The 22,146-nt window shown below is 40.5% G+C and overlaps 1 protein-coding gene across 2 annotated transcripts; it reads left to right on the top strand.

Moving 5' to 3' along the window:
- The first annotated feature begins 31 nt into the window (after positions 1-31).
- On the top strand, positions 32-21,844 carry Scrn3 (secernin 3). Of its 2 annotated transcripts, none has more exons than XM_057755770.1 (8): positions 32-103; positions 2,341-2,501; positions 4,489-4,670; positions 5,828-6,024; positions 8,824-9,033; positions 15,268-15,430; positions 16,460-16,634; positions 19,662-21,844. In XM_057755770.1, the coding sequence occupies exons 2-8, from the start codon at positions 2,343-2,345 to the stop codon at positions 19,830-19,832; spliced, it is 1,257 nt and encodes a 418-aa protein (XP_057611753.1). In that variant the 5' UTR covers positions 32-103; positions 2,341-2,342; the 3' UTR covers positions 19,833-21,844. The 2 variants fall into 2 exon arrangements, with proteins under 2 accessions (XP_057611753.1, XP_057611752.1); XM_057755769.1 differs by lacking the exon at positions 32-103 and adding an exon at positions 952-1,013.
- The last annotated feature ends 302 nt before the right edge of the window (positions 21,845-22,146 follow it).

Raw genomic sequence — 22,146 nt, 5'->3', positions numbered from 1 at the left:
GACTACTTCCGACGATTAGTCCTGGCCCAGCCCCTCCGTTTCCGGTGATTGCTTTGCGGGCTGCGGGTGGTGCGTGCTTGGCGTCCGCGCGTGCGCAGCGGAGGTAAGCTCGGGAGCCGGCTTTGCGCGCCGTTCGCTGATGGCGGGCAGCCGTGGGCTCTTGAAGTTCGAGCCCAACACTTTCTGGCAACGCCGGCTCCAGTTGCAAAAACTTTTTTGTTTGCTTGTTTGCTTTTGCAGCGCAGTTCTCGTGTAGTTAACGGAGACAGTAAACCTCGCGCTGTAGGACGTTTGTGAGACTCAAAGGATTGGTGTTGTCGAAAGCACTGGGATAGACTGTTAGAGACCGAGGCTCTTCCCTTCCAGTTATGTACAGAATCTCTCTAGCGTTGGTTGTCTTTGAATTCACAGATCTTCCTCCCTTTGCCTCCCGAGAGCTGCGAATAAAGGCGTGAGCCACTATACGCGGCTTCCTTCGGTTATTTCCAGCTATGCAGAAAGATAATTCAACAAACACCGTGAATGATACAACACGTTAGGGCCAAGGGCTTTCCTTCCCGGTGCTGTTTTCTTAGTTGCTGCCGCTATCCCAGTTAGTGCGTCACTCACTGGGACTTGATCGTCCCAGGGTTTGGTGTGGATATGGCTGTTAGTCCACTGGCCTCTAGCAAGGATAAGAATTAAGCCAACTTAAAACAGGTGACAGCTTTTGTTTGAGGGTCGAGTGTGTTGCAGGTTTTTGAATTGTTTTATTTGTGACACGGACCATGTAACACTCAAACTTCAATCACAGGCATGCGCCTCCTAGCTGAACTTTCACCTTCAGGGTCATACTGAATCAAGCCTCAAAACAGCAGTACTGATGAACCTGGAAGAAAAGAGGAAAAGAATTAATAGCCTGACTAAGTTATGTATTGGGCTAGCTAACTTTGGAGCCCTGTAGGTAGGAGATCAAAACTTGCAGAGAAATCACTTCTTCCCATCTTTGAGAACCGAAGAACCTTTATTTTAAGGTGTGTTCCATGGTGAACTTGTTTCTTGAGTCATTTTGTTTGTTTTGAAGTGGGGTTTCGCTATGTTCTTGAATTATGGTAGCACAGGCTAGCTTCAAACTCTAGTTCATCCTGTCCAGTGCTAAGATTATAGGCGTGCTACCATACCCTGCTTCGTTTTCCTTTCAGTAAAACATTTATTAATTCATATTTATTTTATTTATATTTATTATATTTTTATTCTGTTTTAAAGTGGTTAGAATGCTCGTGTATAAAACTATGCTAAGATTTGGTTCTTATAAAAGATGGAAACTGGACTGGAAAGGTAGCTCAGCAGTTAAGATAGCCCGCTGCTTTTCCTGAAGACCTGAGTTCAGTTCCCAACACAGGCTTGAGATGCTTCGCGACCTTCCCTAACTCCAACTTTAGGGGGCTTGAGGCCCGTTTCTGACCTTCTTGGGCACCCCCATACTTACGGCAGACAGACACATAATTCATACACATGAATAGTAAAGACAAATCTTAAGAAATTTAAAATAGAAGGAAACTGAAACTATGTTCTGAAAGCAAAATGAAAATGTAAGATCTTGAATTGTTCTAAAAGTGAGGGTTTAAGATTTTCCCCGTCACAAATGAAGACAATTTGTATGTTAGTCCTACAACTGGGATTTTTGAACTTCCACCCGGAAACCTTAACAGTAGTGACTTTGTTTATTTGTCTGTTTTCTGGTTTTTCCAGATGGGTTTTCTCTGTGTAACAGCCTGGCTGTCCTGGAACTCACTTGGTAGACCAGGCTGACCTCAAACTCACAGAGATCTTCCTGCTTCTGCCTCCCAACTGCTAGGATTAAAGGTGTGTGCCCCACTATGCCCAGCCTTACATGATTTCCCGTAGATAAACACGACGTCCTTGAGTCTCCCCGTCTAGGAAAGGGCCTCATGCAAACACTAATACTGCAGACTAAGGCACGTGTAGTAGCTATGGGCAGAGTAAAAAGAATTGGGAAAATTCAGGAGAGAGGTTTGCAGAAGAAACCTCTATAAACATTTGACCTGTGCACTAGGAGAAAGTGGTTCTCGTTGCCATTGTATTGTAGTAGCACATGGTTAATTACTAAATCATATTCTAATTTTTATAGTCTGTTATTTCTTTAAGACAGGTCTTAATATATAACCCTTGCTGCCCTGGAGCGCACAGAAGTAACATGATATTGAAAATTCTACTATGTACCCTCTTAGGTACATCCCTTGGTCGTAGAGAAAAGCTCTTTGCTTTATGTGTGCTGAAAAATGTTTCTCTTTTTATTTTGAAACTTCTATATGCTTTCTTTTTTTTTTTTTCCTAAAGAGATGGAGCCCTATTCCTGTGACACTTTTGTGGCCTTACCTCCAGCCACAGTTGGTAATAGGGTCATTTTTGGGAAAAATTCAGACAGACTCTTCGACGAAGTACAAGAAGTAATTTACTTCCCAGCTGCAGTGCACAATGATTTAAGCAAACGTCTTAAGGTAGGTAAAAAAAAAAATGTGTTAGCAATACCTATCTTTAAACATATCAATAATGAATACTTCTTTTAAAAAAACTTTATTTTATTTTATGTGTATGAATATTTTACCTGTATGTATGTTGGTGTGCCTAGTGCCCATAGAAGTCAGAAGAGGATATAGGATCCCTTGTAACTATGGGGGGCTGTGAGATGCCCTGTGGGTGCCAGGAACTGAGCCCTGGTTCTCTACAAGAACCGCAGGTGCTCTTAACCACTGAGCCATTTCTCCAGACCCGTAAATGGTTCCTTCTCTCCCTAGCGACCACTGAAGTTAAAATTCAAGAATTTAAGTTTAGAAATGGTTTGAATCGAAAATAGACTTCTGGTCTCTTATTTCAATAATTTAGAAGGAGATGCTAAAATAATAAATATCATTTTCTCTCTAATTAAATATCTGAATGCTTTTTATATGCTTATATGTGTTGGTTGTGATGAGGGATTTCAAGTCAGCATTTAAAACCTGGATGCGACCTTAGGCTGAGAGTGGTGAGTGGATGGTGGCTGCACTGAGGGCACAGAAAAGTAGGGCGGCTCAAATGCTGGCCTTAGGGGAGAGTAGCAGACTGTGGCAGCAGAGAAGGAACATCTAGATTAAATTAGGGCTTAAAGAGTGGGACTGGCGTGTTGGTTCAGTGGTTTAGAGCACTTGTTGTTCTCGCAGAGGACCCGGGTTTGATTCCCAGCACCCACATGATGGGTCACATACATCCCTAACGTAACTCCAGTGTGATGCTCTCTTGTGACCTCTGTGGGCAACAGGCACACATATGCATAGAAATGCATGCAAGCAAACATTCATAAAACAAAATAAATTTTAAAAAAAGAATGATTTAGTTAGAACTGGGGCTTCAGCTGACAGATCAAAAGGATTCTTCTCGGTATAGAATAAGAAAAAAATATTTCAGATTTTATAAATAACAGATTTTTTGTTTTTGTCCTATGGTGCCGAGGACAAACCAAGGGCCTCTTGTATGTTAGGCACATAACCTGCCAATTGAGCCACATTCTCAGCCCTATAAATATGTTTTGTAGTCCATCAAAAAAAGTTTATTAGGTGTCTGATAATACCATCAACATACATTTTATGTATTTCCCTCACCTCCTACATGCACATTAAATAAAAATGCCTTTAAATTTTTTATTTAAACAGTCTATTTACGTGGAACTCAGAGGTTTATATTATCTTCTGTCGTTATGAACTTTCTGGATCCTTGATGTTCTAGCACTAATTGGCCTTAAATAGAAGGCTTTTTGTATCTTAGGCTGTAGTTTTCTTTTGCTGTACATGTTGGTCCCCCCGGGACATCGTTCCTATTCCATACAAGCGTGTTTAAATCTAGCCCATCATGTAAGTCAGCTTCCCACCGCTGTGAGGAGTCCTCCTGGGTCTCTTCCACATGACATGTGGGCCTCTGTGGCAGTCACCCTCACTTAACTAAGGGTCTCAGGTACCTATGAGTGTGTAGATCACTGGTTAGACCGTGAACCCGAGAACTGCTTTCTTAATCTTCAACTCATATTAATTTCTCTCCATGAGACAGTTTGAAGATTAATAACTATCACTTCTGAGCTGCCAAGGCAACGCTGTTCACGTTCTTCCTGTCCTTCATACTTAGGATTTGTTTGATCTCAGTTGATGGAGAAGTCTCTGTTTCTTAAATGAAGCTTCGTGTTCCTGTATCTTTGTAACCGACTTGCCTTAGCAGGATGTATTATAAAGGACATACTCAGAAAGTATTTAAACAATAAATGCTTTAGAGTCGATTCTGAATGAATTTTGAAGTTAGTGCTTTTATTATTGAAAATTTCAACTTGGTTCCATTTCATCTACCTTCATCGTGATCATGTCTTCCCAATGGTGTTTTAAATTCTGGAATTTGGTAACTCTCCACTTTGGATTTCATAGTTACATGACCTTTTTTTTTTTTTATGACCTTTTCTTTTTACAGTGTACTTACATAGAAATTGACCAGGTTCCTGAAACATATGCTGTTGTCCTTAGTCGCCCAGCTTGGTTGTGGGGGGCAGAAATGGGAGCCAATGAGCATGGAGTCTGCATTGGGAATGAAGCTGTATGGGGAAGAGAGGCCATTTCTAAGGAGGAAGCACTTTTGGGCATGGACCTTGTCAGGTAACTAGTTTGCTGCTTCCTTACTACAGAATGTAGTTTCTGTCCCGTCCAGCCCTGCAACCATTCAGTCCCAAAGAAACACACAGAGGCTTATTATATTAATTACAAGCTGTTTGGCCTATTAGCTCAGGCTTATTATTAGCTAGCTCTTACAACTTAAATTAACCCATAATTCTTGTCTGTGTTTAGCTTGGTACCTTTTCTCAGTGCAGCATTCTTGCTTCCTCTGTATCTGGCTGGTGACTGACTCTCTGCCTTTCCTCTTTCCAGAATTCTCCTTGTCTGGTTGCCCCTCCTATATTTCCCTCCTGGCTACTGGCCAATCAGCCTCTTATTAAACCAATATATGAGTGACAAATCTTTACAGTATGCACAGCAACAGATTATGTAATAAATAACTGAATACCAGTCACATCTATTTTCACACCAGCATGCAATTTCATGACTCTTAAATATCATTAATCCATCTAGGGTGGATGGCTCAATCCATACACTGTTTACTAAAGAAGCGTGAGGACCTCAGTTTGATCTCCGGCACTTATGTGCACCTGTAATCCTGCACTGGAGAAGCAGAAGCAGGCAGATTCCTGGGCTTGCTGGGTCGCTAGTCTAGCTTCATTGGTAAATTCCAGTTCACTGAGAAACCCTGCCTCATAAAATAAGGTGGAATGCAATTGAGAAAGCTGTCGGACATCAGCCTCTGGCTTCTCAGTGCATGCTTGCATGAATGCATACCCTAGGCACACACCCACATAAACATGTACATGTACCACACAAACACCTGCTGACACTTATGCACACCTATGCACATCATCAATTGGTGAGGAGCCAAAATTAGACGTTATAATTAATCAGAAATGCCTGAATTGCTTTATTACATGGTTGACTAATTCCTTTACTTTATAAAGAGACATATCAGTCTTAGACATAAAATAGCTTTGTAATAAGTTACCGAGATGAAAGTTGACTCCAAAAATGTTTTCACTGTCCCAAACTGCCTTCAAAAGTACGACTTTAAAGGTTTTACTTTACGTATTAACTTGTTCTTCTTTTTTTTTAAACTTTGAATGTAGCAAACATGGTGTTTCTTGAACATGAAGTTAAGATGAATAAAGGAAGTTATTTTTAATTTGAGATCCTTAATATTTTTATTTTAGACTTGGCCTTGAAAGAGCTGATACAGCTGAAAAAGCTCTCAATGTCATTGTCGACTTATTAGAAAAATATGGCCAAGGTGGAAATTGTGCAGAGGGCGAAGAATTTAGCTATTATAACAGTTTCCTGATAGCGGATAGGAATGAAGCTTGGATTCTGGAGACATCAGGGAAGTACTGGGCAGCAGAAAAAGTCCAAGGTATGAACAACTATTTGCAGTTTGGTTTATATAATTAATAAAATAGATCTTTAACTGTAGCTAAAGCATTTATTTGCTTTTCAAGATTTATAATCCGTTGCGTTAAAGGATAAACCGCAGAGCAGAGTTAAAATTAGGAAGAACATAAAGGGAGAGAGAACTATGATGAGCATTCTTACAAAAAAATAAGCAGGTAGCATTGTCTACGCAGCAGCTTTTGGCTATTTATCGTGTTTTTTTCTCTTTTTAACAACTACTTTTCTAACTTTGGACTGAGTTCCAGAACTGTGCTATATGTAAGTGCAGAGGTAAAGAGGAGGGGGTTGGTCTGGGCATAGGTGACTGGGCCAGTGTTTACCAAGAGTGTGTGGACACAGCAGTAAGACAAAATGATGCCCCTGATTGTATCAGTGCAGTCTGCTGGCTTTGGAGCTGATTGTCCCCCATGATTTATTTGTGGTCAGGTAGTCCTCTTATTTCTCTCTCTCTGTGTGTGTGTGTGTGTGTGAGAGAGAGAGAGTGATGTGCATACATGTCTATATGTGTGTGGGGCGGGTACAAGTGAAGGTCAGAGGACAACCTCTGGTGACTCACTGTCCTCTTGTGGCAGGGTCCCTATTGTTTGCTGCTCCTGTGCATGCCTGGCTATCTGATCCATGTCATCTGGTGATTTTCCTATATTATCTTCCGTATCACCACAGAAACTCTGGGATAAAAAAACACTGCTACCACCCGCAACTTTACATGAGCCCTGGGGATATGAATTCAGATAACCCATTAAGCTCTCTCTGCAGCCAGTTCTCTTCATTTCAAGGGAAGAAATCCAGAGATGGAAAGCAACTTAAAGCAGCGGGTGGAAGTCTCTTCACCCCATTCTCAGTTTGCTGCTTTGTGGATAGAGGACATAGTCGCATGCTTCTTGTGTGCTTCTATATTGATTTCCTAGTTTTACAGAAGAGATGAGAGACGCATGTAAAAATACTAAATTGAGCTTAGCTCAGTTGTATTGTGCTTGTCTAGCATAAAGCAAGTCCTGGTTAATCACCAGCATTGCATAAAGCTGAGAATGGCAGCCCATTCCTGTAATCCCAACATCTGGGAGGCATAGAGGTAGGGGGCTCAGAAGTTCAAGATCACTGCCACTCTTAAGGTGGTGGTGCACACCTTTAACCTCAGCCCTCAGGAGGTAGAGGCAAGCAGACCTCTGAGTTCAAAGCCAGCCTGGTCTACACAGCAAGTTCCAGGACAACCAGGGCAACACAGAGAAACCCTGTCTAGAAAAAGTAAAACAAACAAAAAAATAGATGATTGTCTACTTCATAATACTTTGAGTTCAGCCTAGGCTTTAGGTAATCTGCCTCAATTAATCAGTTAGGTAATTAGTTAATTGAGTGGATGATGTTGACCCATGGGCGCTGTGAACACGAAAAAAAGGAAAAGTCACTGTGAACTTCCGGAGGAGTCCAGAAAGACTTCAGGAGGGAGCCTGCTGTGGAAGATTGAAATGTTATTTTTCAAAATAGGCCATTGCCAGTTATTTTCATGGACTTCAAAAGTAGTTTGTATATTTTTATGTTTGACATTTTCTAGCTTTAATAAAATATATAAAATTATATTTAATGTATTTTATTATTATAAATAATAATGCTAACTGAACTGATTGTATCATTGACCACTTTTTCTTTTATTAAACATGCTATGGAAAGACAAAGGAATGAATAGTATTGAAAAAGGCCTTACCTGGCCATGGAAAACGAGCGCCTTCCTGGGTCCGATTAGCCTGCTGAGATCACCTTGCTGCTGCCTTCTCTTTCTCTTACTGTATGATCTCAAGAACTAGATGGTCCTTTTGAGTAGCCACAGCACAGATGTGGTACCTCCTTCTGGCCATTGCGTAGAATATGCGTGTGTTGAACTGCTAAACAAAGTGTCATACGTCATACCGTGAGATACTACTAGTAATAAGGAAATGATGAAGTGTTGATAGCATGTTGAGTTGAATTATCCTGAGGTAGAAAGACCAAAAGGCAGGGCAGCAGGATGGCCCAGCAAGTAAGGGTGCTTGTCGCCAGCCTGACAACCTGAGTTTGATCCCCGGAGCACAGGGTAAAGGGTGCCTGTGTGCACATACACACAAGAAAGCAAATGTACATTTAAAAAGTTTAATAATTAAAAAAAACATAAGGCTATTTACTGTATATTCCACTTAGGTAACATTCTTTAAAAATGCTATTTGTGTGTATGTGGACATGGGTGCTATGACACACGTGTGGAGGTCAGAGGACACCTTTTGAGAATTAGCTGCCTGTTTCCAGCATGTGGGCTCTGGGGATTGAATTCAGATGGTCAGGCTTGTGGCAAGTGTCTTTACCCACTGGGCTACGTTACCTGCCCCTATGTAATATGTGACATTGAGTTATACTGGAGTAAAAAAGTACTAGGTGCCCAGAGTTAATGATTCATGGCTTTGATATGAAAGAGTAACAGGGTATAAATATTCTTTTTCTTGACAGTATCAATACCAATGTTCTGGTTATGATCTTATTCTATACTTTTATTAAATGCAATGAGTGGAACTGGAACCATAGAGTGTATAGTCTCTCCGGCTTACTTCACAGAACTGCATCTGAGTCCACAGTGACCTCAAAGTTTCATTTTAAAATTTAATTGTTTAGACCATGCAGGAGATGCCCGTGGCAGAAAACTTACATTAAGTTTAAACAGCGATTTAGAAATCATAATGTAGAGAGAGATTCTTCCTATTAAAGGTAACTTCTCTTCTTCTCACCTTCGAAACAGGAGTTCGTAATATTTCCAATCAGCTCTCCATAACAACCAGGATCGACCAGGAGCATCCGGACATGAGGAACTATGCTAAGCAGAAAGGCTGGTGGGATGGCCAGGAGGACTTTGATTTTGCTGCAGCATACTCTTATATCGACACAGCTTCAATGATGACGTCACCAAGCAGATACTGTCAGGGCTACAAGCTTCTGAATAAGCACAAAGGTAACTTTAGCATTTAAATAATGAAAAAATGAATTTTATGAAGATACAATATAACCTTATACTTAATAAAAAATAGTTTGAATAAAACAGCATCAGGATAATGTAAGCTATTTTTTGATATGTGTGAAATAGTAAACCATTGTGAGAATGCACTGATTCTTTTTGAGGGTCAAGTTCAGATTCCTAATCCTCAGAAACATTTTTCTTTTCTTTTTTTTTTAAGTTCTATTTATTTATTTTTATTTATTTATTTATTTATTTATTTATTTTACAGTGTTCTGTCTGCATGTATGCCTGCAGGCCAGAAGAGGGCACCAGATTTCATTACAGATGGTTGTGAGCCACCATGTGGTTGCTGGGAATTGAACTCGGGACTTCTGGAAGAATAATCAGTGCTCTTAACCTCTGAGCCATCTCTCCAGCCCCCACATTTTTCTTTTAAAAAAACTATTTGAACCAGGATTTCACTATACATCTCTAACTGGCCTAGTAGTCACTCTATAGACCAGACTGATCTCGGAACTCACAGAGATCTGCATGCCTCTGTCTTCCGAGTGCTGGGCCATCACACCTGGCCATGCTGCTACTTCTCTTAATTATTTTTAACGGTAGTATTTCTGTTTGTTTATATGTTTTGTGTATTTTGCTTGCGTGTGGCTTTCTATATGCTCACATCTGTGTTCAGGTGTGCACACCCATGGTTGTGCGTTCGGAGGCCTGAGGTTTGATGTTTAATGTCTTTCTCAGTTGCTCTTCACCTGGCTGTTTCAGACAAAGTCTCTCATTGAACCTGGAGCTTACCTTTTTAGCTAGGCTGGCTGGCCAGAAAGCTCCTGAGAGCTGGGGTTACCAGTGTGAGCTGCCACCCCTGGCTTTAATCTAGGTGCTGGGGATCCAAACTCAAAGCTTGCAACAAGTGCTTTCCCAGAGAGCCATTTCCCCAGCCCATGTGTCTCAGCCAGTGTTCTGTGGCTGTGCAGAGACCACGACCAAGGCAATTCTTACAGAAGGGACTGGCTTACAGTTTCAGAGGGGTCAGTCCACGGTCATCATGGTGGGCAGCGAGGTGGCATGCAGGCAGGTGTGATGCTGGAGAAGTAGCTGAGCTTTACATCCTAATCCCCAGGTAGGAAACAGAGAGAGACTGGGACTGGCGTGGTCATTTGAAACCTCAGTGCCCACTCCAAATGTCTCCTAATCCTTTCCAAGCAGTTCATTCACTGGGATCTATATAGTTAAGACTGCCTGAATCAGACTTTAGCCAACCCTGTTTTTAAAGTCAGATTTAGTTTTTCATTACTGGAAATTATGTTGTAGCTTGTTTATATTATGCTGTGGTTTCCATCCTGGAATGAGTTTCTGCAGGAAGACCGTGAGGTTGGAAATCTATGCGCATTATGTATTTATTCATTGATCATATATATTTTAAGACCTGAAACATGGTGGGAAAGTCAGAAATCTTCATTAATTCTGATTTCCACAAGCAATATTTGAATGCCAATTTCTAATATGCTTATCAATTTAGAACATTACTTTTTTCTACTCACGCAAATTTACAGGCAAAATAGCATATTATTTAGAGATATCATTTATTAGTGAGATTAGACACTTTTATATTTATCAAAAAATTGTGATTTTCTATAAATTGCTTATTTATTATGTTATTTTTCCCCCGTTTTTATTTTGGATTACTACTGACTCTTAAAAAATAACCTCTAGTGAGGCATGGTTGTACAATCTTTTAAGCTTAGTGCTGAGAGACAGAGAGAAACCGAGGATCTCTGCTTTTGACAATAATCTGATCTGAGTTCCAGGCCAACCAGGGCTATACAATGAGACTCTGTCTCCAAAAACAAAATGAAACAAAAACCAAAAGAACTTTCAATATACCTTTCTTTACTTGTTACCAAGTAATTTCAGCAAAGTGCTTTTAATTTAGATTACTAAGTGCAGATAATTTCCAAAAGGGTGATTGTAATGAGAATATGTAACTGATCTACTTTCTTCACTTGAAGAATAGTAATAATGATTTTTTTTTTTTGAGGTGGGGTCTCACTGTGTATTTCCAGCTGCTCTAGAAGTTGGTCTGTAGACTGGGCTAGCCTGGACCTCACAGAGATTCACCTGCCTCTTTCTCCCAAGTGCTGGGATTAAAGGCCTGGACCACCATGCCCAACCTGTATAAAATGTGTCTATAAGTAGTCAGGAAGCAATTACTGAGAGATGGATCAGTGATTGGCATTTGCCTTTAGATATTCATTAAATCAATTAACCTTATGTTAGCTATTTGGTATGGTAAAATAGTTTGTGGCAGAACATTCTTGGAACAACTTAACTTTCTTTTCAGGGTATTTATTATCTTAGGATACTTTAATATCCAAAAGAATGTCTTCTAATTTAAGGTTTCCTAAGAAGTTTTTCGGTGTAAGTTTGACAGCATATTCATTTTATAAGTGAGAAAACTGTGCCTTCACTTATCTTCTCTGTGAAACTGGGTAAAAACTAAGCTTCTTACTTGCTCTTAGTTTTTAAAAATTCATTGTTTTCTACGAGTCAGTTGTGTGTACGTAAAAGGTTGATTAAGAAGTGTTGAATTATTTGCAACTTGTCAATCATTTAACAAATGGTTTATTATTTTATACTTTTTCTGGGAATAATTTTAAAGAACCTGAAAATTAACGCATAATCTTAAAACAATGAAGACCAGAGGATGGGGGTGGGGCTTAGCTGATAAAGCGCTTTCCCTGCATGCACAAGACCCTGGGTTTGATCCCCAGTCCCACATAAAACCATGTAATACTTGCCTAACTCCAGCAGTTGGGAAATAGAAGCAGGAGGGTCATCATTAACCAGTCTGGACCCTGTCTCAAAGTTGTGTGTGTGTGTGTGTGCGCGCGCGTGCGTGTGTGCGTGTGTGTGCTGATGAGATGACCTTGTTGGTAAAGTGCTTGGCAAATTCATGAGGGCACGGATTGAGATCCCTAGTACCAACATGAAAAACGGATGTGGCAGTATGTGCCTATAATCCCAGTGGTGGAGGTCTTGGGGCTCAGTGGCTAGCTGGTCCAGCTGGATCAGTCTCAGAACAGAGGAAGATACCTGATGTTCAGCTCTGGCCTCCTCCGCATGCACATGTGCACCCCCTGCTAGTGCACAGCCACCCAGCCTCACAGAATTGGAGATGAGCAATGCGTTACAGTACGGAAAGGAATGAACCAGGTGTGGGACTCAGGCCTGAATAAGCCCTGAGGACTCAGCATTTGGTAGCTGAGGCAGGAAGATCCAGACAAGTTCTAAACCACCCTGAACTGTATAGGGAAACTGTGTCTCAGAGAACATGGTAGAAGGAAGATGTCAAGACTCCCGAGGTTGAGGGTAACTGGACACAACGAAGAAAAACCAAATAATTAATGTTAAAAATTAATTAGCTACCACACTGAAGTAACTGCCATACTGAACTATAAAATAATGGAATCACAGACCCGAATGCACGCGTGAATGTAGCAAGGATGCATCCAACACAGACTTCAATCTCGTCAAGTGTGATGTGCAATCCACCCAGTTTTCTACGCTTTGTCAAAAGAATAAATGTCTTTCCAGTAGTCCCATATGAAATTGTCCACTGGTATATTATGTTTAAAATTTGCTATGATTTTTCTAGATAAAAGAGCCTACTTCCCTTCTTTCCATCCGTCCCTACCTGATGGCTATTAAGTGTGCTGCATGTATACCCAAATTGTATCTATATTCACACGTGTGTTTTAAGTAACCAGTCTAAATTGCTGTGAAATTGCACCCTGCGCTTTGCGTTCACTTTGCTGCACCTTCCGCCGCTGGCTCGGTACTTATTCAATGCCTGCTCGAGTGGCCATGCAAATCCTCCTTTCATTTTGAGAATTGTAGGTTTTGAATCCTGAAAACATTTCTATAATACCTATATTATCACAGTGTTACAGCTCTGACATTGTGGGTTTTTTTTTTTATTAAAACTTGCCATTTAGAGGAATTTAGACCCGAATCATTTTTAAATCTCACTAGATGCTGAAGCATTGTGCCTGATAGATGGGTGTGAATGGTAGGGTTTTGCTTTATTGTTGAGTTTAATATCAAGGGCTGAGTGTAGCTGTGCCCCTCTCTTCTCCCCAGTGTTATTCAGGATTCACTGAAAACAGTACAGCACAGCTTCACTAACAAGTTATCTGTAAGTTCAGCCAGGTATTTTTTGAACTTGAAATCATGGCTATGTTATGAAGGAACTAGGTAAGAGCTTGCATGTGTGCATAAAACCCATTGCTATTAATATAAAACGGCTGGTCGCTGCATCTTTAACAGCAGGCCGTTAGATTCTTTCATATGAAAGAATTTCCTTTTTCATTGAAGCATCTGAAGTCATAATTTGGATCCAGACTTGCTGTGAACTTTTTTTTTTTTTAATCCCCATATTGGGGGGGGTGCTGACCTTTTAGATTGTCTGTGAGTTAACTCAGAGCCTGGGTTATACTGGGTGTATACTAAGCACATACACCATATTAAAACTAAAATATACTTCCAGTCCCAATTACCATAGGGTTTCGTGAGAAAAGAAAAACCTGTCGTCAGTCGCCCATAGGTGAATGATTATTTGTTTCTTTAGAACTAATATGATTTTAATACAATAATTAAACATTTCCTTCTAACATATCTTAGTGTATCTAATGACAGAAGTTATATTTTACCTTTTTCCAATTTAATTAAAATTTAATTTTATTATTTGTCTCCTGCCCCTCCTATGTAATATGGCCTCCTCTTTTTTAATCGTTGTTGTACATAAATGTATGTAACAGTATAACCCGCCGAGCTCGTTCAGTGTTGCCCACGTGTGTCTGTTTCTAGGACCGCCCACCTACTGTTGGGTAACCAGCTGGGGCTCATCCCTACAGAAGACTTGCAGTCGTTAGTTACCTGCAGCTCTTTATCGAGGGGGTGGGGCCCCGTGAGATTCCCTCCGTCTATATCAGGTCAACTGTTGTTGGGATTATTCAGGTCTTGTCTAGGCAGCCATGTTGTTGATAGAGGGCGCAGTCTCACCGTAGGCTTCCTGGTCCTCTGCCTTGCAGTCTTTCTTCCTCTTTCGTGATGTTCCCTGCGCCTTGGATACCAGAGCCGTGTTGTAGATCTATCAGTTGTGGCTGGGCACCCTACAGCGCATCACCCATTCTGCTGTTCTCTGCATTTTGAGTGGTTGTACCTTTCTGTAACGGTCTCTTGCTGAAATCTACTTAGGGTGGATAGAAAGGTACGCGTATAGAGTGCAGTTGGGGTTAGGGAAACGGGGGCAGTGGGGTGTCTGGCGTCTGTTGCCTTGCTAGCCGTGGACTTAGCACAATTTCCCTCCTGCTGAGGAGGTTTGAGTCTAATTAGTTGCCACGGCTGCACTTGTAGGGATACTGCCCTTCCGGTCACCGTAGCCGGGTAAGACTTATCATTGCTTTGCTCCCTTAGCCGTTTGCAGAGTAGCTTCTGGTAATATGAAAGAAAGCTCGTCTCAGGGAGGAAGCTTTTGAGTTAGCTCCAGCTCAAATATGCTGAGTCCTTTGTCCAAAATGTGTGTTGTCTTCAGCAATAGGGACTTGATCTTCGATTTCTGGGCGGCAATCACTGTCAGCAACAGTAGGCTGGATTGCTTGGGGGAATCTCTCGTAATCCTCTAAAAACAACTTGAAAGCAGGTCTCTCCTACCTGTTACTGGAATGGGGTTTTTGTTAGTCTGCGGCTCTTGGGTAACAGGAGGCTGACTTATCTGATAAACTAGAAGTATGTTGGTGGGATGGGTTAAAGGCTTACTGCTGGCTGGAGATAAGTGCCTGGCATTAGACTGCAAGTCCACTGCTTAAAGGCATGAATCAGCATCCCCAAGGCATGAATCAGCACCCCCAAACAGCTTAGATGAAGGTGGTTAAGAAAAGACCATTCTAATGCTTTGAATGAACCTTTTCTTTCCCTTACTTTTCAGTCTTTCATTTTAGATAGTGAATCCAGGACCTTGCGCCTGTTAGACATTGAGATACATCCTAGCCCAACAACCCAACGTCCTGTGTAATACTTTAGAGGTAGTGTGATGAACATACTCTTCACCCCCACCATCATTTTGGCGCTAGAGAATCAATACCAGTGTGTGTTATTTTATTAATATAGAAAAGCTTATGTTTGTAAGATATATGCATTATTTGATGGGTTTTACACTAATTTCCTCAGGAAACATAACTTTCGAAACAATGATGGGGATTCTTCGAGATGAACCAAGTGGCATCAATATGAAGGGAGAATTCCTGAGCACCGCAAGCATGGTTTCTGTTTTACCTCGAGATTCCAGCCTGCCTTGTGTTCACTTCTTTACGGGGACTCCACATCCTGAGAGGTGAGGTCCCCCAAATACCGCAAACCACCAAGAGGTCATGGGGTTGGGTACAGTCATTAGTGTGTAGATGAATTTGTTTAAGCAATTACTTCTTTTTAAATTTTCATTGTGTGTGTGTGGGGGGGGGGAGGAATGTGCAGGTGACTGTAGAGACCTGAAGCATTGGATCCCTGGAGCTGGATTTGCAGGTGGTTGTGAGCTCCCCGATATGTTGGGAACTGAGTGCGTGTCTTCCACTGAGTCATCTCTTGAGGCTTTAACTATAATAATGCATTGTCTGTGTGGATTTTAGTTTGCAGTCTCTCTGTGTATATAATGGTTCTCATTTTTATGAGAAGGTTAACGGGTTCTTGTATGCAATTATCCTGATTTGCTGTGGGATAATACTCTTGTGCACTGTAAAGATTTGTCACTTGAATTGATTTAATAAAATGCTGATTGGCTAGTAGCCAGGCAGGAAGTACAGGCAGGAGAAGGACAGAGTCAGAGAGTCACCAGCCAGCTCTTTGGGGGCCTGTCACCCAGCTTTCAAATAAATACACAGAGACTTATTGAGTGCCTGACCTTAGCTTGACTTGTTTCTAGCCAACTTTTCTTAAATTATCCTGTCTACCTTTTGCCTCTGGGCTTTTATCTTTCTCTATTCTATAACTCTTTCTTTTGAGTCTAGATTTCTCCTGTTTATTCTTGCTGCCTGGCAGCCCCACCTATCCCTCTCCTGCCTAACTATTGATCGTTCAGCTCTTTTTTAGACCAATCAGGTGTTTTAGGCAGGCCAAGTAACACAGCTTCACAGAGTTAAACAAATGCAATATAAAAGAATGCAACACATATTTGCATCATTAAATAAATATCCCACAGCTTAAACGAATGTAACACATCTTAAAATAATATTCTACAACAGGCAGGAACCAATTAGAGTATATGCATTATTATTAGAAACCTCAATTAGAAGAAATCTAGAAAGACACAATAATTGTTAGTTTTTTAATTTTGACATGCAAATTCAATAAAAGCCCTTTCTTCTAGGTCTATTTTTAAGCCTTTCATATTTGTACCACATATTTCACAACTGTTCGATACGCAGTCACCAACATTTGAACTTGAAAGGCCCCTGGCAAGGAAGCCATATGTCAAGCCTGATAGAAGACACCCACTCTACCAAAAACATCAACAGGCCTTGGAAGTGATAAGTCACAATAAGGTATGGTTAAGTTATATTCTCTGTTGTGAGATCAAGGATAGTTTAAGGTGTAATTCAATTCATATTTTGGACTATTAGGTTTCTTTCCTTAATGTAAATAATTGGGTTAGAAACAGTGACTAGGTTTGACCTTTGGTTATAATGTATATGTTGTAGGCCAGATAACAGTGTTGTACACCTTTAATCCCAGCACTTGGGAGGTGGCTCTCCATGAGTTTGAGGCCCAGCCTGATCTATAGAGATAGTTTCAGGACAGCCTGGACTACACAGAGAAACTCTGTCTCAAAAAACAAACAAAGACTTTTTAAGAAAAATTTTTAATTCTGAACATAACAAAAGCTAACAGTTACAGAACACTTATTATATATAAGTACAACCACTTTATGAGGAAGATAATATTATTCTGATAAGATTCTGAGACCCAGGGAAATTGCATAATTTTCTTAGTACATGTTCCACACGAGAAAGGTCTCTGAAAGGCAGCTAATCTGGTCTTTCCATGCAATGCCTGACTCCTGCAGCCCCACACAAAACTGAAAGTGATTTAAGGTCTTTGGTCACCTGGCATGTGTAAGTCCCCAGACCCAATGCCTCGTAGTGCCAAAAACGAAATACAACTAGAAAAAGTGATTAAGATTTTATAGATGTAAAATTATGAGCTGGGTTTTTTGTTTGGGTTTTAGTTTATTGTTTTGCTTAGAGACAGGATCTCACTGTATATTCCTGACTAGCCTGGAATTTGCAGTGTAGACCAGGCTGGCCTTGAACTCACAGGGATCCAGCTGCCTCTGCCTCCCAAGTACTGGGATTAAAGGCAAGTGCTGCCATGCCCACCTAGTGTTTTGTCTTAGTTTGTTTTGTTGTTGTTGTTGTTGTTGTTACAAGAATAATAGATGCTCATTATTTTAAAACTTGAAGCATTATAGAAAAGCAATATATCACTTGAAATAGCATGTCCAGAAATTGACACACGTTTAAATTGAAACAGATTGAAAGATAATTTTATAATAGGCCATACCTCTTCACTTCTCCTTAGCCTTTCCTCCCAATTCTGGAGAGAGAAAAAAAAAAGACAGATTAAAAAGCGAATGGGCACGCTGTCTAAATAAAGGCAGGCATCCAGTCATCCCTGTAGGAAGATCACCTATCTTGTGTGTTTCTCATCTGTCCCTACTACCTGTTGACTGTCCTCTCCACCACTAAGGTGACCCCAACCTCTTTGTACTTTCCAAGACAAGGGCTCATTAATTTGCCCATACTGGTCTTGAAGTCTCTATAACCTAGGCAGAGCTTGAAGTTTTGATCCTCCTACCTCATCTCCAGAGCCGCTGAGATTACAGGCTGTCTGGCCATTGTGCTTTCTTCATTCTCCTTTTCAATTCGTGCTGGCGCGTCCATCCGGTCCCTTGATCCACCTGCACGTATCCCTCGCTGTTCCTGATAGCACTGGCGTGTTTGCGGCCTTTCCCCATAAAACTGCTTTAGGAGGCAGGCTTTAGGACAGAGTTAAGTGTCTGGTAACAAAGGTGAATTGGTTTAAAATCTCCTACTGGTTTAGGCTCTAATGAACATTATTGGTTGACAGTATAAAGAAATGGAAGATGGTGGAATGTGAGGGACATGTCATAGAGCTGGGGTCTGCGTCTCTCTTTAAATAGCTACCTCTGTGCGTAAGGAGAGCCACTAATGCGACGGCTTTCATTTGCGCTTCTTGATTACCAGAGAGACTGGAGCTCTTCCTACCGTCATAGTTTCTCCTCGGTGATTTCGCTGTTTCTTTCCCCTCAATTTCTCTATTGATTTTGAAAGTCTTCTGTTTTTAGTCAAGAGGCAAAAATATGAATATTAATTAATATATATGTAAATGAGTATATATATTAAAGATAGGCTCTTACTGTATTGCCCAAGTTGGACTCCCACTCTTGAGTCTAAATGATTCTCCTGCCTCGGCCTCCAAGCAGCGGAACTGCAGGTGAAGACCGCCATGCCACTTCTTTCAATGCCAGTGAACGGACGTTAAACATTTTAATTTAGTCAGTTGTATTTGTTTTCATTCTTTAAAGCACCTGCTTTGCCTCATAACAAATCATTTTTCTGTATTTTATTTCTGTTATATATGGTTTTTAAATGCTTTTTAATTTTTTGTGTGTATGTGTATAAATATGCATATGGGCATACATATGCTACAGTGTGTCTGTCTGTCTGTCCATCTGTATTTCTGTGTTAAGCCAGAGTCAGTTTTCAGGAGTTGGTTCTCACCCTTGACTACATACGTCCTGGGGATAGAACCTCAGGTCATCAGACTTGGTGGCAAGGACCTTTACCCACTAAGCCAACATATGTGTGCTTTAAAAACATCCTTAATTCTCTGCCGGGCGGTGGTGGCGCACACCTTTAACCCCAGCACTCGGGAGGCAGAGACAGGTGGATCTCTGGGAGTTCAAGACCAGCCTGGTCTACAAGAGCTAGTTCCAGGACAGGCTCCAAAACCACAGAGAAACCCTGTCTCGAAAAACAAACAAAGAACTTTAATTCTCTAGGACTGGTTAAAATGGCTCAGCAGGTGAAGGCATCTATCCCCGAGACTTAATGGCTTGGGTTCAATTCCAGGACCTACGTGGTAACGGAAAAAATCAACTCCTAAAAGCTGTCCTCTGACTTCCAGGCAAAGGATGGTGGCACATCAACACACACACACACGTACACAAATGCACACAAATAGATACCTGAATCTGGAGCAATGATTTTTTCCCAAAGAAAACCATTTTCTTCTTCTTCTTCTTCTTCTTCTTCTTCTTCTTCTTCTTCTTCTTCTTCTTCTTCTTCTTCTTCTTCTTCTTCTTCTTCTCCTTCTCCTTCTCCTTCTCCTTCTCCTTCTCCTTCTCCTTCTCCTTATTATTATTACTTTTGTGTCTACAGAATAGAAAAATAACCAAACAAGTAGAAACCAGAATAAATAAACCTTGTCAGAGGATTGGAATTTTGTTAGATTCGTGTATGTGTATTTACTTTTATTATTTTAATTAGGAAAAAAGCAAGACAATGCTGGACAACATGAGGAAGCTGGAAAAAGAAGTGTTTGAAGAGATGGAATCAGTTCTCCAAAGCAAACATCTTGACGTGGATAAAACTGTTAATCTCTTTTCTCAATGTGTAAAAGATGAAATTAAAATTTATCAGTCAAATATTAGCTCTTAATGATATATACGTGGTCAAAAATCTTCCCCATTGGGGCTGGAGAGATGGCTCAGAGGTTAAGAGAATTGGCTTCACTTCCAAAGGTCCTGAGTTCAATTCCCAGCAACCACATGGTGGCTCACAACCATCTGTAATGAAATATTCTGTCCTCTTCTGGCCTGCAGGGACATATGCAGGCAGACCACTGTATACTTAATAAATAAATAAATCATTAAAAAAAAATCTTCCCCATTGCCCTGATAAATGATGCAAAGGTACTTTAAGGAGATCTGATCTTTTCTTCATAATACTAAGTGATATTCTGACTGTTAAAATCACAGTAATTAGTATTCAGTTGCAAAAAGCACAAAACATTAACATGATACATAGGCTATGTTTATTATATTCTATAGTGCCCTTCAGTCATTTTCTCAGTTAAGAAAGCTCGGAGCTTCTTATTAAGAAAAAAAAAAAAAGCAATGGAAAGTATGTCAAATGAGTTTTTGTGCTTTAGGCAAATAATAACCAGCCTTAGAAAAATTAGAAAACCGTCTTAAGTCTAATGCCGCATCCCTTCAGACTGTCTTTTTGTTCTCTGGGTAGTTTTCCTTTCTCAGAATTCTGTGCAGTTGGAGTCTTACCGCCGTTAGTCTTTTCAGATTGGCTCCTTCCACACAGCTTTCTCCATGCCTCTGCTGTAGTAGCTCACTTCTTCTTAGCGTGGAATCTGCCTTTCTGTGGGTGTGTCACCACTGAAGGGCATCTTGGTTGTTTCCAGACTTGGGCGATTGAGAGTAAAGTGTGCAAGTGGCTGTATAGTTCTGAGTGTTCAGCCCATTCAGGTTAGGGCCGAGGTAACTGCAGAGCAGTCTTCCAGATGCTGCCATTTCCGCCCCCTCGAGCCCATTGTCCTGCCCCAGCCAGTTGTCAGTGTTTGGGAATTTGGTCATTCTAATAACTGTACAGTTTTTCACTTATTTAGGTAACAGGGATTGGTCCTATGACCTTGTACTTCCTTTTTCAGTTGAATTTGTAATTCCAAATGGTGTATGATGCTGAGTTACATTTCGCATGCTTATTTCCATTTGTACATTTGATGGGGTAGCTAGGTCTTGGCCCATTCTATAATCAGATGCTTCTTATTTATTTATTTTACTTGGGAGTCTACCCTTTTTCTTAGCCTTGAATTTTTACTTTGAGTGTTTTGTTCCATGTATGTCTGTGTACCAGGCACATGCCTGGTGTCATCAGAGGGTATGAGATCCTCTGCAACTGGAGTTTCAGATGGCTGTGAGCCGCCATGTGGGTGCTGGGGACCAAACCCAGGTCCTCTGCAAGAACAACAAGCAACCCTTAACTGCTCAAGTCTAAAACTCTTAAAGCTTGTTGTTCTTAGGGTAAAGCCCCAATCCTTAACATATCTGCCCTTTTTATATATTATTGCATGTTTGCTATTGATTTTTGTTCCAAAGATGGTGGTCTTTTCAGGTCCTTACGTGTGCCCAATTGCACATTCCTGCCCCATGGCTGCACCCTCTGCTTGCTCCTCCCATTTCTGTGAGTAGTTCCCTTCATCTTTAGAGCTTGCTGACAAATGAGCTTCTTAGGATTATGTTAATTAATTATACATTAATTATATTAATCATTTAAATTAATCCAAATTAATCATACATTTAATTATTTCACAGAAAAAGTTCCATGAAGGCCCACTGTTCAATATTATGTTTGGATGCTTTGGTATTATATAATATTTATTAAAGGAACATTCAAATACTGAAGAGAAGAATGTATACAGACCTTTCTACAGAAATGTAAAGTTATTTATCTGTATAACTTGGTAGCCTCATAAGTTTGAACCCTAGAAAAATTCAAGGATTATAAGGCTATGTGAGTTGATGTCTAGAGATTGTTATTGTGTATATACAACAATATTTGAGATGTGAGCTCTCATGTTGGTAACTAATGCCTTGTGTATAGTAGAAATTTTAGTATTTTCTTAAATTTCATCTGTTGTAAGAGTAAAAATAATAAAATTAGTTATTTTACATAAAATTGGCTTGTTTGATCTTTGATGAAAATATAAGCTTATATATTAATCTCTAATACATTTCCTTAAAAATAATACAGAGTGAAAGTTTGGAAGCAGAGTTTCTTTTTGTAAATGTATTGGTTGGCTGGGTTTTTTGAGACAGAGTTTCTCTGTGTAGCCTTGGTTGTCTTGGAACTCACTCTGTAGTCCAGGCTGGACTCAAATTCAGGAGATCTGCCTGACTCTGCCTTCTGAGTGTTGGAATTAAAGGCATGTGCCACCACCACCTGACTAATTCTAAACAGA

Source organism: Chionomys nivalis, chromosome 22, assembly GCF_950005125.1.
Source record: "Chionomys nivalis chromosome 22, mChiNiv1.1, whole genome shotgun sequence".
Lineage (NCBI taxonomy): Eukaryota > Metazoa > Chordata > Mammalia > Rodentia > Cricetidae > Chionomys > Chionomys nivalis.
Note: the sequence above shows the minus strand (reverse complement) of the source record. Positions and strands in the feature narration are given on the sequence as shown.

Bases quoted from the DNA above. Each gene is read 5' to 3' on its own strand.
- Scrn3 (XM_057755770.1), top strand. From the start codon at position 2,343: ATGGAGCCCTATTCCTGTGACACTTTTGTGGCCTTACCTCCAGCCACA. The intron at 4,671-5,827 runs GTAACTAGTTTG...TTTTTATTTTAG, and splicing joins TTGGGCATGGACCTTGTCAG to ACTTGGCCTTGAAAGAGCTG. The intron at 9,034-15,267 runs GTAACTTTAGCA...TAATTTCCTCAG, and splicing joins GCTTCTGAATAAGCACAAAG to GAAACATAACTTTCGAAACA.